The sequence below is a fragment of the Staurois parvus genome, unplaced genomic scaffold (assembly GCF_062004578.1).
Source record: "Staurois parvus isolate SC_StPar_1 unplaced genomic scaffold, SC_StPar_1.0 ptg000947l, whole genome shotgun sequence".
NCBI classification, from domain to species: domain Eukaryota; kingdom Metazoa; phylum Chordata; class Amphibia; order Anura; family Ranidae; genus Staurois; species Staurois parvus.
The window spans coordinates 626,772-644,496 of record NW_028318743.1 but is presented as its reverse complement, the minus strand read 5'-3'; the positions used below and the strand labels follow the sequence as shown (position 1 = coordinate 644,496).

The 17,725-nt window shown below is 40.1% G+C and overlaps 1 protein-coding gene across 1 annotated transcript in view; it reads right to left on the bottom strand.

Moving 5' to 3' along the window:
- Positions 1–17,725, bottom strand: part of LOC149441791 (proteinase-activated receptor 1-like) — an 84,146-nt gene that overhangs the window by 54,900 nt on the left and 11,521 nt on the right. The window contains exons 2-3 of the mRNA XM_089656889.1: positions 8,162–8,421; positions 1,193–1,303 (exon numbers count right to left, since the gene is read on the bottom strand). Coding sequence (XP_089513015.1) covers positions 1,193–1,303; positions 8,162–8,421 — 371 coding nt within the window. The remainder of the gene's footprint in view (positions 1–1,192; positions 1,304–8,161; positions 8,422–17,725) is intronic.

Genomic DNA, 17,725 nt, shown 5'->3' with positions numbered 1-17,725 from the left:
TTCCCTTATTCCCTAGAAAGGAGATTGTACAATCAGATTGTATAGTGTATGATGAGCTTTACAGACTTCCAGGGACACACTGTGGAGCACCGTAGTAGTTCATTGAAGCTTCCTGTCAGAATATCTGCCTGACTGTACACCCCATACATCCGGTACATTTCATACACCCCATACATCCCGTACATTCCATACATCCCGTACATCCCATACACCCCTTACATCCCGTACATCCCACATATCCTGTACATCCCACACATCTCGTACATCCCTCACATCCCGTACACCCCATACATTCCGTACATCCCTCACATCCCGTACATCCCACACATCTCGTACACCCCATACATTCCGTACATCCTGTACACCTCATACATCCTGTACATCCCATACACCCCATACATCCCGTACAACCCATACATTCCATGCATTCCATACATCCCATACATCCCACACATCCTATACACTCCATACACCCCATACATCCCGTACAACCCATACATTCCATGCATTCCATACATCCCATACACCACATACACCACATACACCCTGTACATCCCGTACAACCCCATAAACCCCGTACATCCCATACATACCATACCTCCCATATACCCGTACATCCCACACATCCCATACACCCTATACACCCCGTACATCCCGTACATCCCATACACCCTATACACCCCATACATCCAACACATCCTGTACACCCTGTACATCTCATACACCTTATACACCTCATACATCCCGTACATCCCATACATCTCATATGGCAAGCAGGTATTCTGACAGGTCTGCAGGAGACCTGCATGGCATCAGCAATCTACTGATCTCTGATGCAATGCTTTCCAGGCTCTTTTGGACAAAAATAATGAATGCACAATGTTTTACCTGCAAAAAAATGTACATTTATTATTTTTGTCCAAAAGGTGATCTTATCCTTTAAGCTGTCTTTGGATTCTGCTGGGTTAGTACATTGCACACGGGGATCCTGTCCATACAGACCGGGTCACGGCATAAAGTGGTATTTGAAACAGCCCATTGCTACCTAATACAAAATTCCAAACTGTCCACCTCATATTGTCTGATATCTGGAGATCACATATCCCCTCTTATTAAGCCTGGGGTTCTTCAGACATATTTTACCCTCCATGTCCCATCATTACACCCCTCCCCCAGTCTGTGCCCTCCATACCTCTATGAATGTCAGGGAAAGATATCCTCCTGGAAAGGACAGGCTCAGCCATACTTCATCATGAATACAATTTCCATAAGCCTTTGTGGCTGGAGGTGATGGGATGGTGATCTATGGAACACAACAAGCACACAGATCAGTGTGAGACAGACCAGGGCCATGACCTAAAAATGCTTTTATGGCAAACTGCATAACATTTGTGTAGCTCCCTCCTAGTTTGGTGCTAGGTTTACATAGTGAGCTTTAGCTTGGTATTTGATAGGTAAATGTAATATCCCACTGTAGTCTGAGTGGCTGTAAAAAGCATGGTCAGATCTCTGTACTCGGTGAGCTGTGATCACTTAGTTAGGTCTGCTCTGTATGCTCAGCTGCTACCAGTCTGCCTATAGCTTCCTCTGTATCCAGGAGACTGTAGAGGTTTCTGGATGATAGGTGTGGCATTATGCAGAAGGCAGCATGAATATTGATAGAACCCCAACCTATTGACCAGGGAGAGGCTCTGAAGGCATGCTGGGTAGCAGGATTTATTCAGTGAGCACTGAAGTTCTGGATCTTTCCTGCATAGGATCGTTCAAGCCTGAGAGAGGACACACTGCCCTCCCAGACAACTACTGCCATGTGGCTTCAGGTGGGAGACCTGAGGGCCTGAATGCCAAGTCCTGGGTTCTGTTGTGCTGACTGAGGGGCCGTCTACTGAAGATCTGGTCTGGTATCACAGAGGAAGGCATTCAGCTACTCTTAGGCCTTGTGAGTACAGAAACCCCTAAAGGATCTTAGAGACTAAGAGCTGGTTAACCCCTTCTAATGCTAGGAAGTCAGGTACGGGTCTACCACAGGGCTGGTGTCCACCTGGCCTACATTTAAAGGGGCAATGCTCTGGGGCTTTGAAGAAGTTACTGATACTACCACTGTTACTGCTACTACTACTACCTTTTACTACTGCCCTAAAGGTGAAGGCCGATTGTTTGATTCAAGCAGAAACTCTGACATAGTTTGCTCTGAAGATTAGATAAAGTTCTTAAGTGTACATAGATCTTATTTTTGGAGTATCCCACTCATCTCCCTCATCCCTATCCCAATTCTCCAAAAGTAATAAACACAAGACCCCTATACTGGTTATTGGAGAAACGTATGAATGAGTCCATGTGGCTGGCTGCAGAGCAAAGTAACTGGGAAGGAACTGGACAGTAGGCCCATCAAAAAAGGAACAAGAACAGATTGGGATTTTCATGATCTGAACACCTTCTCTCAGAACAAAGACAACGCTTTAAAGAAATAAACATCAACTTTTATTACAAAATTAAGTTCATAGAGGACTGAAAGAATTGAACCCTCATATTTGTCACTAGTAGCTCCAGTATGAAACGCGTTGGAACTTGTCCCCCCGCCTACAGATCGATATACTGTGTGATTTACTGTATTTACTACATCATTATGTAATAAGTTACACTAGGAGGGGTAGTGCACTCTGGGGGGTTGTGATGCTAATGACAAATATGAGGGTATGATTCTTTGAGCCCTTTATGGACTTACCATTTTTAGGAGAATCTTTTACCCCATTCAATTGTACTAATTTTGTAATAAAAGTTTTGTTTTTTTAATTTAAATATTTATTAATTTTTCAGATAAACAAGTTATACAAATATACTCATTAAAACCTTAGCATATTATCAAAACATTTATAGTTTCATCCCTTTCCCCCCCGTCCCTCCACCTCCCCCAACATATATACCACCCATCCCCCCTATCCAATCCCCTTCTGCTCTGCATTTTTCTGTTTATTTCTGGAGATCGTAATCCCTATAAAAGAAGAACAAAATATGTTTCCATATTATTCTATGTTAATCCCCCACAACCTCTAAGGCTAGCCTTGACTTTTTGAATTCCTCCCATTTGTTCCATCTTGTATGGTGACTCTCCATCTTATCTTCATTCAAATGATAAAGTTCCTCTAATTTACATATTTGATCCACCCTATCCACCCAGTCTTTTACTTTCGGCACCTCCTGTCTCCTCCAATACTTGGGTATCAGTCCCTTTGCTGCATTCAAATAGTACAATAAACCCGATTCTTTGTATTTAACTGAAAGCTTAGTACTATGAAAAAGGCAAATCTCTGGGTCTACTAGAATATCAACCTCTGTAATTTTATGAATCAAGCTTACTATTTTCCCCCAATACTCTTGTATTTTAGAACACGCCCACCATATGTGATACATTGTGCCTCTACCTCCACATCCACAACAACATAAAGGTGAATTATCTCCACTCAATCTGTGTGCCACACTCGGTGTGATATACCATCTTGCCAAACACTTATAATTAATTTCTACCTCCTGACTGTTTATATTTACATGGATTATTCTATACATTTTCCTCTGTTTTTCCACATCTATTGTTACTCCTATTTCTCTTTTCCATGTTTCTATATATGTAGGACTTATATCTGTGTTTATTTCAGTGAGAATCGTATATATTTTAGAGGTTCCGTGTTTCCCACCTCCCCGTATACCTAATAAGTGCTCAAAAGGAGTCCAATCCCCTCTTAGACTTAAAGGCTTTGGAAGCTTTCCTATGAAGTGTTTCAATTGAAAATAACGTCACTCATCCATTCTCATAAAAACTTCGCCTTTTTTTTTCCAATTCCTTAACCAATTCAATACCGTGCAATTTTACACCTTCCTGCCCAGGCCATTTTTCAGGTTTCAGCGCTCTCGCACTTTGAATGACAATTGCGTGGTCATACAACATTGTACCCAAACTAAAATTTTATCATTTTCTTCACACAACTAGAGCTTTCTTTTGGTGGTATTTAATCACCGCCGGGGTTTTTATTTTTTGCTAAATTAACAAAAAAAGACTGAAAATTTTGAAAAAAAAACACGTTTTTCTTTGTTTCTGTTATAAAAGTTTGCAAATAAATAATTGTTCTTCATACATTTAGGCCGAGATGTATTCTGCTACATGTCTTTGGTGAAAATAACCCAAATTAGGATGTATTATTTAGTTTGTAGGAAAGTTATAGAGTTCACAAACTATGGTATAGATCTGAAAATTGATCAATCGTGAAGTACTGACAGCCAATCTAATTTCTTGAGGTCCAAGAATGTCAGAACAGTACAGATATCCCCCAAATGACCCCTTTTTGCAGAGTAGACAGTCCGACGTACTTCATAAGAGGAATGGCAAGTTTTTTGAAGTTGTATTTTTGCTCCTGGGTCCTAGTGTCCTGCTGCCTGCATGTCTTGACAGACCCCTACGCATGTGCAGACCCATGCGTCGCAATGGTCCCTGACATTAACCATGATTGCTGCAGAGGGTTGACTATATAGTTTCCTTATCCACTCTCTCATTCTAGGTCCCATGCCCAATACTTCCAATGTATCCAACATATATCCCCAATCTACTCTATCAAATGCCTTTTCAGCATCGATAGAGAGTACCACCGCAGGGATTTTCTCTTTCCTACTTTTTTGTATGAGAAACAGAGATCTCAATCCATTATCTCTACCCTTTCTCCCTGAGACAAAGCCTACTTGGTCTATGTGTATCTATTCCGACATTAGGTCTTTCAACCTGTTTGCCAGAACTTTGCATATAGTTTGGTATCTGTGTTTAATAAGGAAATCGGTCTGTAACTTGAACAGTGAGTATCATCTTTACCTTCCTTATGTATGAGAACTACATGGGCTTGTAGGGATTCCTTCCTCATTTTCATCTCTCCTCCCAATGCATTCATATATATCCTCAGTTTAGGTACTAATAATTCTTTATATTTTGTATAATATCTCACTGTGTATCCGTCAGGTCCTGGACTTTTCCCAGCTAAGGTGCTCTTTAATGCTAAGTGTATTTCCTCCTGCATTATTGCTGATTCTAGGGATTTTAATTGCTTCTCACTTAATTTTGGTAATCCTGCCTTTTTTAAGCATGTCTGTCTTTTTTCTATTTTTCCTACTTCATCTTTACTTACGGAGCTGTGGGGGATAATATTATATAGCTTATTATAATATTCTTTAAACACTTTAGCTATATCTTAAGTTGAATACATTAATTCTCCTTTGTGGTCTCTTATTTTCTCTATATAGTTCCTAGATTTTTTTTTCTCTGAGCCCTCATTAAATACTTTCCTGGCCTATCTCCCCATCTGTATCTCTCACTTATCATTTTATTGAACACTTTTCTCTTATCTTCTTCCAGAAATTTATTTAATTCTTCTCTTTTATTTATTACCCTCTGTATAATCTCTTTTGTTACTTTATGTTTATGTATCTGCTCTAACTCACAGAGTTCACTAAGAAGCATGTTTATTTTTTCTCTTCTTTCCCTCTTCTTTTTTTCTCCAGTCGCTATCAGGATTCCTCTAATATAGGCCTTATGAGCCTCCCACACTGTTGCTATGGACACTTCCCCAGAATCATTTTCCTCAAAAAATTGCTCTATTTCTTTTTTAATTCTTTGATCCACATATGAATCCTGGAGAAGTGTCTCATTTAACCTCCGTAATTCCCCCCCTATCTGCTCATTTCCCCATAATACTTGCATTGTGACAGGGGCATGGTCTGATATTGACATCACTTCTATTTTTACTTTGACCAGAGACTCGAGAAGCCGATTGTCTAGCAATATATAATCCAGTCTTGAATACATCTCATGTGCAGGAGAATAAAACATATAGTCTCTGTCCTTTGTGTGCTTAATTCTCCATATATCTACAAGTTGACATTGGTATATCATTTTTTTCAAGGATTTCAGAGACCTACTACCATCTCTCTGCACAGGGGACGTCATATCCATCTGGGGATCCATGCAGAGATTGAAATCACCTGCCACAATTAAATTACCTTTTTTGAAATCCATTAACTTCCTCAGAGTATTTTTTTAGGAATACCTCCCGTTTCTAATTCGGACAATAAATATTTGCTAATGTACAGTCTATTTCCTGCAATTTTCCCTTCAGAAACAGAAATCTCCCATCCGGATCTACCAGTCTGTCTTCCAGCTTAAACCTTATATTTTTCGCAAAACCTATTGCCACTCTCTTGGCACGTTTAATTGGGGAATCTGCATAAAACCACATTGGATAATATCTGGAATTTAACTTAACATTTGATTCTTGCACCAAATGTGTCTCCTGTAAAAAAAACACTGAAGAAAATCTATGTTGAATTTCTTTAAAAATCCCAAATCTCGTCCCAGGGCTATTTAACCCTTTAACATTATAAGTCACAAAGTGAATAAAAGTTAATAAGTAATAATAATAAAAGTGAATAAGTAATAAAAGTTGTTGATTTTTTTTTCTTAAAGAGTTGTCTTTGTTCTGAGAGAAAGTGTCTTTCTTTCTTTCTTTCTTGCTTTCTTTCTTTCTTTCTTTCTTTCTAAGAGGGATTACCTGAAAAGCGGGATTACCAATCATGCATCTTTTACTGTGTCTGTATTGCTGGAGTGTTTCTGGGGAATAGATGGACCCCATTGTTGAATACATCTCTAAGAAAGTGAGTGCAGCCGGGCCAACCAGGAGTGATACCATTTCCCTGTGTTGTTTAATTCCCAGAGATAACTGGAGTAACCGGCCAACTAATCCATACATTTATCGACAGTACGATGTCCATTTACTGGAATTTCTCCAAATATCATATGACCCTCTAATAGTTATTGTATGGCTATAGCTGAGAAGAGAAGTAAATTGTTACTGCAACCTGACAGCAAAGGGGAATCACAGAGCACAGTGGTTAAATGGTTAGCACTTCTGCCTGGCAGTACTAGGGTTGTTGGCTCAAATCCCAACCACAGTACCACTTTCCTGGCATTTGCATGCTCTCCCTGTGCCTGCGTGGATTTCCTCCGGGTACTCTGTTTTCCTCTCACACTCCAAAGATATAGTGGCAGGTTAATTGGCTCCTGTCTAAATTGTCCCTATCATGTGTATGTATGAATGTGAGTTAGGGACCTTAGATTGTACACTCCTTGAGGGTCAGGGACTGATGGGAATGTACAATATACTGTATATGTAAAGTGCTGCATAAATTGATGGTGCTATATAAGTACCTGTAATAAATAAATGACATGTAGATATTAAATTGCACTCTCTAAGACAAGGCGCAGCAACGGTGTTATGTCCAGTTACTGGAATCTCTCCACATTCCCTACAACCCTTCCCTTAGCCACTGTATTATAGCTATTATTATTATACAGGATTTATATTGCGTCAACAGTTTGCGCAGCGCTTTACAAATAGAAGGCAGACAGTACAGTTACAATACAATTTGGTACAAGAGAAAACAGAGGGCCCGGCTCATAGAGCTTACAATCAAGGAGGAACGGTCAAGTGATACAAAAGGTAATAGCTGTGGGGGATGAGCTGATGGAGGAAATAAATAGCAGTTTACAAGGTAGAAGCAGGATAGGCTTCTTTAAAGAGAAAGGTTTTCAGGGATCGTCTAAAGGTGGATAGATTAGGAGATAGCCGGACAGATTGGGGTAGGGAGTTCCATAGGATGGGAGAAGCTCGGGAGAATTCCTGGAGGCGAGCATGGGAGGATGTGACATGGCAACTAGAGAGTAGATAAGAGTTGGGGAATTTCACCTGTCACAACCAATGATAAGAGCACACTGTTGTAAGATTTATGGCCATTACCCTTTGCTAGCAGCCCTGTCTATGACCTCAGAACTGGATGACATATAGACATTGATCTGGTAATCATGGAATTTGATGGGACAATCTAAACCAGGGGTATCCAAACTATGGCCCTCCAGGTGGTGAGGAACTACAAGTCCCATGAGGCCTTGCAAGATTCTGACAGCTCCAGGCAAGACTCTCAGAGGCATGATAGGACTTGTAGTACTTCAACAGCTGGAGGGCCATAGTTTGGAGACCCCTGATCTAAACCATACCTGGATTAAATGTTCTTCATTGCCATCGGCTCTCAGGTCTTTACAAATTCTAGATTATACTCAGGACTAACTTACATTTCTGATCTTGGTGGTGTTTAGCATTATTTTGAAGATTGCCTTCATTCTTAGACAGACTTCTGATATGCCAATCACAATGTACTCTGTAGGAGAGGGTGGAGGAGAAGGTCCTTGTGTGGTATGATTGGTGGGTAGCACAATGGTACGATGTGTGGTGTGGTGGTTGGTCTTTTTTGGACAATTATCATACTGTGGAGTCTTTGTATTCTGCATAGTAGTCGGTCTTGGTGTGACAGCATAAGTGTCTCTGATGTACTCTGCAATGAAAAGATGAGATGAAGACAGATGAGTGACATCTCAATGACAGCTACAGCCAAAATGTTTTTTGGTGAATAAATCAACAATCAAGACATCTCTTTTTATGGACCATAAATGACGACAGTTTATCACTTGTGAAAGTCACAGATTTTTTAAACATTTTGGAGACTTTTATCATTTACAACCAAATAGATGGCCAGAGATTTATATTATGAATGGGTAGGGAAAGGTTGAACCCCTGTTTGGCTATAAAAAATATATATGTAAACTCAAAGTTAGTCATAAATTTAGGCCAAAATGTATTCTGCTCCATGTTTTTGGTAAAAAAAAAACCAATAAGTGTATATTGATTGCTTTGTGTGAAAGTTATAGCGACTACAAACTGTGGTATAGATACTGGAATTCACGCCATTTTTTGCTATATAGCGCTGCGCTAGTTTAACTGACAATTGTGCGGTCATGCAAACAGGTACCCAAGCAAAATTTATGTCCTTTCTTTCACACAAATAGAGCTTTCTTTCAGCGGTATTTGATTGCCTGTGCACTTTTTATTTTTTGTGCTATAAACAAAAAACCCCACAAATTTTGAAAAAAAATTATATTTTCTTATTTTTGTCATAAAGAATATCCAAAACTAAAATTGTGTCCTTAATTTAGGCCAAAATGTATTCTGCTTCATGTTTTTTGGTAAAAAAAATCCCAAAAAGTGTATATTGATTGCTTTGTGTGAAAGTTATAGCGTCTACAAACTATGGTCTAGATAATGGAATTTACACAGAAGCACAAAGAATTCCATAGTGCAAAACCGTTTTATTTATTTCCTTGAGGAAGCTGCCCTCAGTGACCTCACCACGTGCTTTCCTCATATGGCCAGGGGCCATCTTTTGACAAATACTTATCAAGTGTAAGTTATATTCTTTTACATTGGATTTACTTAAATAAAATGGTTTTTCCCTATGGAATTCTTTGTGCTTGGGCTCATTTCGTTATGGGCCCTCCCTTTCAAGGAGACCATCTGATGACATCTGAAACGTTGGCTTCCTCTGGTGGTCTTGGATTGCACTTTTTTGTTACCTGGAAGTTTGAATGTTATGCTGATATTCCAGTTGCTGCCCATCACACAATCAGAATTCCAGACGCCCGTTACCAGATGACCAGGAGTTGGTCTTTTCACTCAAATGCGCTTTAAATTGTGCTATCTGGTTAGTGCAATCTACACTTATACACCTTACCACCATTGTCATGTGTGCTAACTGCTGATGCTGGTAGACTGTTACTTCACGTCACGCACGCTCACTACCCTTGAGTGCAGGAAAATTTTTGTTTAACATGAGAACTAACTGGATTTCACAGTTGGCTATTCCATCTATTCAAGAGACGCTACATTATATTAATATATGATTATCTATCCAGAGCCACAACTGTATGACCAATACTGTACTTATAGCGCTGCATGACTTTTTATATATTTGTGTCATATAGAGGTTTTGGGGTGTTGCCTTCCATGCTAGCTGCTCTGTCCACATAGATCTAGCGCTCGTGTCAAACCATAATTTTTACCCCTAAATGACCCTTTTTCAGAAAGTAGACACCCTAAGTTATCTGCTGACAGGCATATTGAGTCCATGGAAGATTAATTTTTTTCCACAAGTTTCTTTAAAATGATAAAAACATTTCTTTTTTACACAAAGTTGTCACTTAAATAATATATTGCTCACAAAAGCCATGGGTATATGTGGAATTACACCCCAAAATACATTCTGCTACTTCTACCGAGTATGGAGATATCACATGTGTGAGACTTTTTGGGAGCCTAGCCACATACAGGAGCCTGAAATCCAATCACCACTTTGAAATCCTGAAGGTGCGTAACTTCCTCATTTCACTTCCTGACTACCTATCACAGATTCGGAGGCCCTGAAATGCCAGGATAGCACAACCCCCCCCCAACCACCCAGAAAAAAAAATTCCCCTATTTGAAAAGTAGACACACCAAGGAATTTAAAAAGAGGCATGGCGAGTATTTTGCAGATCTCATTTTTTCTCACAAGCTTTTGAAATGTAAAAAAAGAAAAAAATGTTTTTGTTTTCTTTCTTCATTTTCCAAAAATTTGTGGCAACAAACAAGATCTACAAAACACTCACCATGCTTCTTATCAAATTTCTTGGGGTGTCTACTTTCCAAAAATGGGTCATTTTGGGGGATTTTGTGCTATCCTGGCATTTCAGGGCCTCCAAAACTGTGATAGGTAGTCAGGAAGTGTAATGAGGAAATAAAGCCTTTTAAAAGTCTGAAGGTGCTTATTAGATTTTGGGGTCCTGTACTTGGCTAGACTACCAAAAAGTCTCTCACATGTGGTACCTCCATACTCGGGAGAAGTAGCAGATTGTATTTTGGGGAGTAATTCCACATATACCCATGGCATGTGTGAGCAATAAATCATTTAATCGACAATTTTGTGTACCAAAAAAAAAAAATTGTCATTTTCCAAAAACTTATGGTAAAAAATAAATTCTTCTATTGACTCAACATGCCTCTCAGAAAATAGTTTGGGGTGTCTACTTTCCAAAAAGGGGTCGTTTTGGGGGGTGGGGACATTTTATGCCCAGCATTAAAAGTTTATACCACACATCATTCACTCTTCCAACTACCTGAAGACCAAGCCTTTTCTGACACTTTTTGTTCACATGAAAAAAATCTGTATTTTTGCTAGGAAATTACTTTGAACCCCCAAACATTATATATTTTTTAAAGCAGACACCCTAGTGAATAAAATGATGGGTGCTGCATTTTTTATGTTACAAAGTACTTGCGCAGCGATTATTCAAACGCAAATGTTTTTAAAAAAATACACTGTTTTTAATTTTAATGCACAAAAACACAATATATTGGCCAATTATTTGGTAGATGATAATAGATGATGGTATGCCGAGCAAATAGATAGCAAACATGACATGCTTTAAAAATGTGCATGCCCCGTTCAATGGCGACAAACTGCATACATTTTTAATATCCTTAGGCAATGCTTTAAAAGCCTTTACAAACTACCATTTTAGATTTACAGAGGAGGTCTAGTGTTAGAATAACTGCCCTTGATCTGACGTTCATGGTGATACCTCACATGCATGGTGCAACCGCTGTTTACATACTACTACGGGATAAACACTCATGCACACAGGTGTGCGTGCATGGGGGGGGGGGCGAGGGTGCTTTTATTTGTTTTTTTAAATTATTTTTACACTGTCCCTTTCTTTTTTTTTTTTTTTTATCACTTTTAATGCTATCACAGGGAATGCAAATATTTCTTATAACTTCAATGGGCATTGTCATGTATTCTTTTTTGAGCAATCTGGGGTCTATCAGGCTCTAGATATCTCCTCTGCCCTTACATTATCTAATCTCACCAAGATCGGTGTAATCAGATGCGTTCCCAATTTACAAATGGTGCTGTTAATATCCTGCGAAACTGAAGTGATGAAATGCTTGTAGCTTCTGATTTCTTAGACTATAGAGATGATTGGCATCATTCTGGTCTCCAATCAGCTCTATGGTCAGCTGGCAGAAACACCGGCTGCATTTTCAGGTTCCCCCGATGGCACGGGACTGCCTGAGAAGGCTGTGGAAGGCAACGGGGTAGGACTGGCATCTTCTCCCGCTACTTGTAAAAGCAATCTTGCAGCTAATTAGCCACTAGGATTGCTTTTATATGAAAACTGATCGCTGGCTGAAAAAAAGATACCAGGATGATGCCTGCAGCTGCAGGCATCTTCCTGGTATAGCCACTCAGATTGTAGTGATGTACCAGTACGTAGTTGGCCCATGTTGGGTATTTTATGCAGCCTGTGGGCTGAATGAAAAAAGAGAATAAAGGGGGGGGTGGCGATTGCTCAGCAAGATGGCCGCTTATCTCCAGAGCTCTGCTCTGACACTGGGATAATCTACCTCTACAAATGCCTCTAGCGTAGCTACAGCCACGCAGACTGACTTAGCACCCTTGATAACCCCTGCTCACCCTCAAGGTATGCGGCAATGGGAGCAGGATTCAGCTCCTCTAAAGAAACTCTCCAGTTTCTTCCTGACCATGCAACCCGGACCAAACCAAAATGGTGGCGGAGACTGCACACTTCGCAGCGGGCTTGGAGCTCTGGAGGATACTTTGAAACCACTGCCAGACTCAGATTCTAGCATGGGACCGACGGTAGACACTAATTACTTGAGGAACTCAAACCCCTCCACACAGAGTCCAGCTAAATCATGTCCAAGAAGGGACACAGAAGAGAGGCTGCATAATGACCCTCTGATGGAGGTAAGTGGACTTGCAATCACCACGCTATAAAGCCTGTCACGATTGCGGCCTACCCAACCTCAGTGCAACCTGTATCAGACACTGCTTTAAAAGACATGACGATGTCTCTTCGGTCATCCCTACAATCATATTTTTTAACATCCATCCATCAATGTACGGCTGACATACAGGAATTGGGTGAAAGAGTGGGCAATACAGAGGATAAATTGTGTGAGATCACATCCTCCCACATCACCTCTCAGCAAGAAGATATATCCTATCTCAAAGCAAAACTGGCTGCCCTGGAAGACAGATCACACCGCAATAATCTGAAAATAAGGAGAATAACAGAGACTATACTACCACAGCAATTGCCCCACCATGTTCAGGATACATTTTGAGCGGTGCTACCACACCTCAATTCTGCTGATCTCACTATTGACAGAATACACAGACTCCCAAAACCCTCCTTTTTATCTCCTGAAGTACCAAGAGATGTCCTTTAATACATTCACTTCTATCAGGTGAAGGAAAGAATAATGGAAGCCTTCCGCCAGATAGACCGCTTCCCAGCTCAAGCAGCAAACCTCCAGGTATTGCCGGACTTCTCTCAATACACTCTGCAGCTTAGACGCAAACTGAATACCATCACTAAAGCTCTGTGAAATAACAAACTAATATACAAATGGAAGTACCCAGCTAAAATGAACATTACCTACAAGGGTACATCCTACTTAATTACTTCCTTGGAAGAGGGACTCAAACTCCTCAAAACATGAGGAATCATTCGCGAACCACAGCCAGCCCAGAACCAATCTCAACATCAAATACCAGGCACAGTCACTCAAGCCTGATAAAAAGTTACTAAAAAACATTCTGCTACAAAAAATCTAGTGGCAATAGCTTCGCTTCATAGCCCAGTTTGAGCTGCATAACTCTGGAAATAGAAGGAGTACCGATCACCGTACTCACTACCCCCAAATCACAATGTTCTGCAGTTTTTACTGCTCATATAGGTTCTTCCTGGACCTTATTTTTATTTGTTGTTTTACTTGGCTTCTACTCTGCATTATTTACCATGACCCCAAATACTACATAAAAGTGGAGAAGCATATCACAAGCGTACGTATTCAACGTTCTCCTCAACATACGCGACAACCTCAATCGACTTCTACTTTTTATGAACATTATTTCATACCCTTTGTTATGGTTACACTCTCAAACCCCTTCAGCCACAACCTGATACCAGCTCTTAAGTCTTGCCAATCACCTGTATTTCTCAAAATGAGTACTGCTAGCAACATACTACTTAGAGTCATCATGGAAGCAACCAACGATACCATCCTTCGGAACTACACCATCACATCATATCTCAACCGAATCTATCAACATGGGGCTTAATATAAGGTCTCTTAGCGTCTGAGGGCTTAACCATCCAGCAAAAAGACACTCTCTTTGGAAGGAGGCATCTTCAAACTAGGCTGACGTAATAGCTATACAACAAACTCATTTTCACAGGGACTTTATGCCACACTGTACACACAAAAACTATCCTCATGTATTTATGGCATCAATTCTGGCCAAAAAAGGGAGTGATGCTCACTATTAGAGACTCTGTATCCTTTTCAGTGACCAATACCTTTCTAGACCCAAATGGTAGATATATAAAAATTGTTTGTATTATCAACAACTGTATTTACACAATGGTTAATGTCTATGTTCCAAACTCACACCAGGTGGGATATATACAGTTATGTTCAAAATAATATCAATCACTGTTTTTGGTAGAAATGATATTTCTACACGGCAAATAATTTACTAGCAGGTGTAGTAGAGTAATAGAAATCCAACAGACCCAACAGTCATGACATGCATGCTGCTGATTCTGTGTCCATTAATCACTCATTGAAAGGGGCGTGTTCAAAATAATAGCAATGTGGAGTTTTATTAGTGAGGTCATTCATTCTTTGAAAAACAGGTGGCAATTATTGCCCTTATTTAAGGAAGGAAGGCAGCAAATGTTGTACATGCTGGTTACAGTGCACTTGTCTCTGAAATTCTGAGAAAAATGGGTTGTTCCAGACATTGTTCAGAAGAACAGCGTACCTTGATTAAAAAGTTGATTGGAGAGGAGAAAACATATAAAGAAGTGCAGAAAATGATAGGCTGCTCAGCTAAAATGATCGCAAATGCTTTAAAATGGGAACCAAAACCTGAAAGACGTGGAAGAAAGCGAAAAACTACCATTGGAATGGATAGAAGAATAGCCAAAATGGCAAGGACTCAGCCAACAATCAGCTCCAGGAAGATGAAAGAAGGTGTAAATTTCCCTGTGAGGACTGTTACAATTAGAAGACACCTATGTGAAGCCAAGCTATCCGCAAGAAGTCCCCGCAAAGTCCCACTGTTGGAAAAAAGACGTGCTGAAGAGGTTACAATCTTCCAAAGAGCACATTGACTGGCCTAAAGAGAAATGGTGCAACATTTTATGGACTGATGGAAGTAAGATTGTTCTTTTTGGGTCTAGTGGGCGGAGACAGTTTGTCAGACGACCCCCAAAAACTGAATTCAAGCCACAGTACACTGTGAAGACAGTGAAGCATGGTGGTGCAAGCATCATGATATGGGGATGTTTCTCCTACTACGGTGTTGGGCCTATTTATCGCATACCAGGAATCATGGATCAGTTTGAATACAGAGAAGAATAATACTAGAGAAGAACTGTGGAATGTGGTCCAATCATCCTGGGCTAGAATACCTGATCACAGGGGCCAGAAGTTGGGTGACTCCATGCAACACAGATGTACAGCAGTTCTCAGAAACAGTGCGACTACAACCAAATATTCATTAAGTGATTCAAAGGAAAGCAAAATCTTCAAACATTTTTCAGTTTATATAGTGAATGTTTGAGTTTGTAAAGAAGAATACAAACACTGCGATTTTTTTGAACTGTCTAATATTTACTTTTCTTCAATTTTTCTAGAGGAACAACACAAATGTGATCTATTTTTCTTCATGTTTTGATTTGGAATAGAATGTGTTGTGTTCCCAATGCATTTGTGTGGATGGAAATAAAAGCTATTAGAAGGATTTTAAGCTTTATTCACTTTTTTCAACACACTGCTATTATTTTGAACACAATTGTACATAAGTTATTTGGTAAAATATCAAAGGTACATAGGGGAACGTAATTATCTGTGGAGATTTTAACATGTTGGCAGACCCAAACCTAGTCATCTCCTCCCACTCTTTGGGGGGATTCTTGCAAGCAGAAGATGTTTGCGATGTATGGCGCTGTCAACATGCTAATGAACGAGACTTTACTTATTTTTCTCCAAGACACAATTCCTACAAACGTATAGAAATGTTTCTAGTAGATAAATGGGTATTGTAAAATGTTTCATCATCCTCCTCTATTTCCAATATCACGTGGTCTGATCATGCAGCCATATATATGACTATCTTGGAAGAGAACACTTGCCCAGCAGTATTTACGTGGAGATGTAATAATTCTTTAATCTAAAACACTAAATTTCAACCACAATTAACTGAACAACTCAGGGAATTATTTTTGCTCAATGATCCTTCTGATACAAATGCTTTTACGCTTTGGAATGCCGATAATGACTTCATAAGAGGTTTACTAATACAACTAGGATCTAAAGCCAAAAAACAATACTCAGCTAAACTCAACACTATCCTGGCGGAGATTCATTCCCTAGATACCCCAAATAAATCCACCCCCACCCCTAAACTAGCAACCAAATTGTTAAACCTAAGAAACAAATTGAGAAAATTGTTGTGTGATCAACATGACCATTACCTATGAAAAATAAAAATGAATTATTACGCACATAACAACAGAGCAGACACATTTCTGGTGAATAGAGTATGGGCCCAAAGGGTCAAGGCCAAAATACCCTTTGTTATTCACCCCACCACCAAAGCAATAATTGTAAAGCCCCAAGATATTGCAGACGCCTTTGCTGATTATTTGTCATTACGTAAGGGTGTGGGGCAAGGATAAATACTGATGTGCAATGTTAAACTGTAATATGCCTGCAATATGCTCTTTGGTCAGTAGATGGCAGCAAAGTACAATAATCGATTTTGCATTGAAGTTTACTAAGACAAGACTAATGCTTATTTACCTTATAAAGTTTAATTAATGCTAATTTAGGGGCTGAGTAGGACCCTCAGAAGGGTCATAGTGAACTGTAAATGCAGGGTTGTGGCTGCAATTAGGAAATTACTTACTGCATCACAAACTCTCTGGGAAGGGGAGGAGTTCCGGAGGAGAGCAGGAAGTGACAGGGAGTCTGTGTCTGGCTGTTGGATGCTGAGGACATCTGGAGAATCTGTGTGGGGCCTGGAAGAGGATTTATGGCTCACAGTGGAGTCTGGCAACGGCACCTAGGGAAGATTCACCGCGACGAGACCGGGAAACAAGTGACTGTATGGTGCAGTTCTGGAGTGGACCAGTGGATTAGGAAAAAGCACCAAGAGCCTGCCAAGGAACTGTAAGTGCGGCTTTGCCGCAGCACATCGCACCACACGTGTTCAGTGACATTTTGGATATACCAGAAAGCTACAAGAGACACACTCCACTTTCCTTGCGATTATAAATAGTATTCCGCAATACTTAGGATGCACCTCAACGTTATATCTTGCTCAGGAACATTCAGGCGCAGCCAGGCTGCGTTCTGGACATTGGGGAAAAGTCCGCAAGTATGGGGTTAGTGTTAGACAGTATTATTCTTACTGTATGGTTATGCGCTATCATTCTGTTTACGTATGCTCAACTACATGATCACTATAACTGTAAAGTAAACGTAATTGTTGTAAAAGAACCGCTGTCTGTGTCTGTGTGGCATCATGTACCCTCTGAATCTGTGGGCCCAGCCCTCGGTTTCCTTGATTTATATAATCTCAAATTTGATTCACAAACTCCTCAACCAACACACAACAACATACAGCAGTTCCTAAAAAACGAAATCTCCCTGCTCTATCGTCCTCT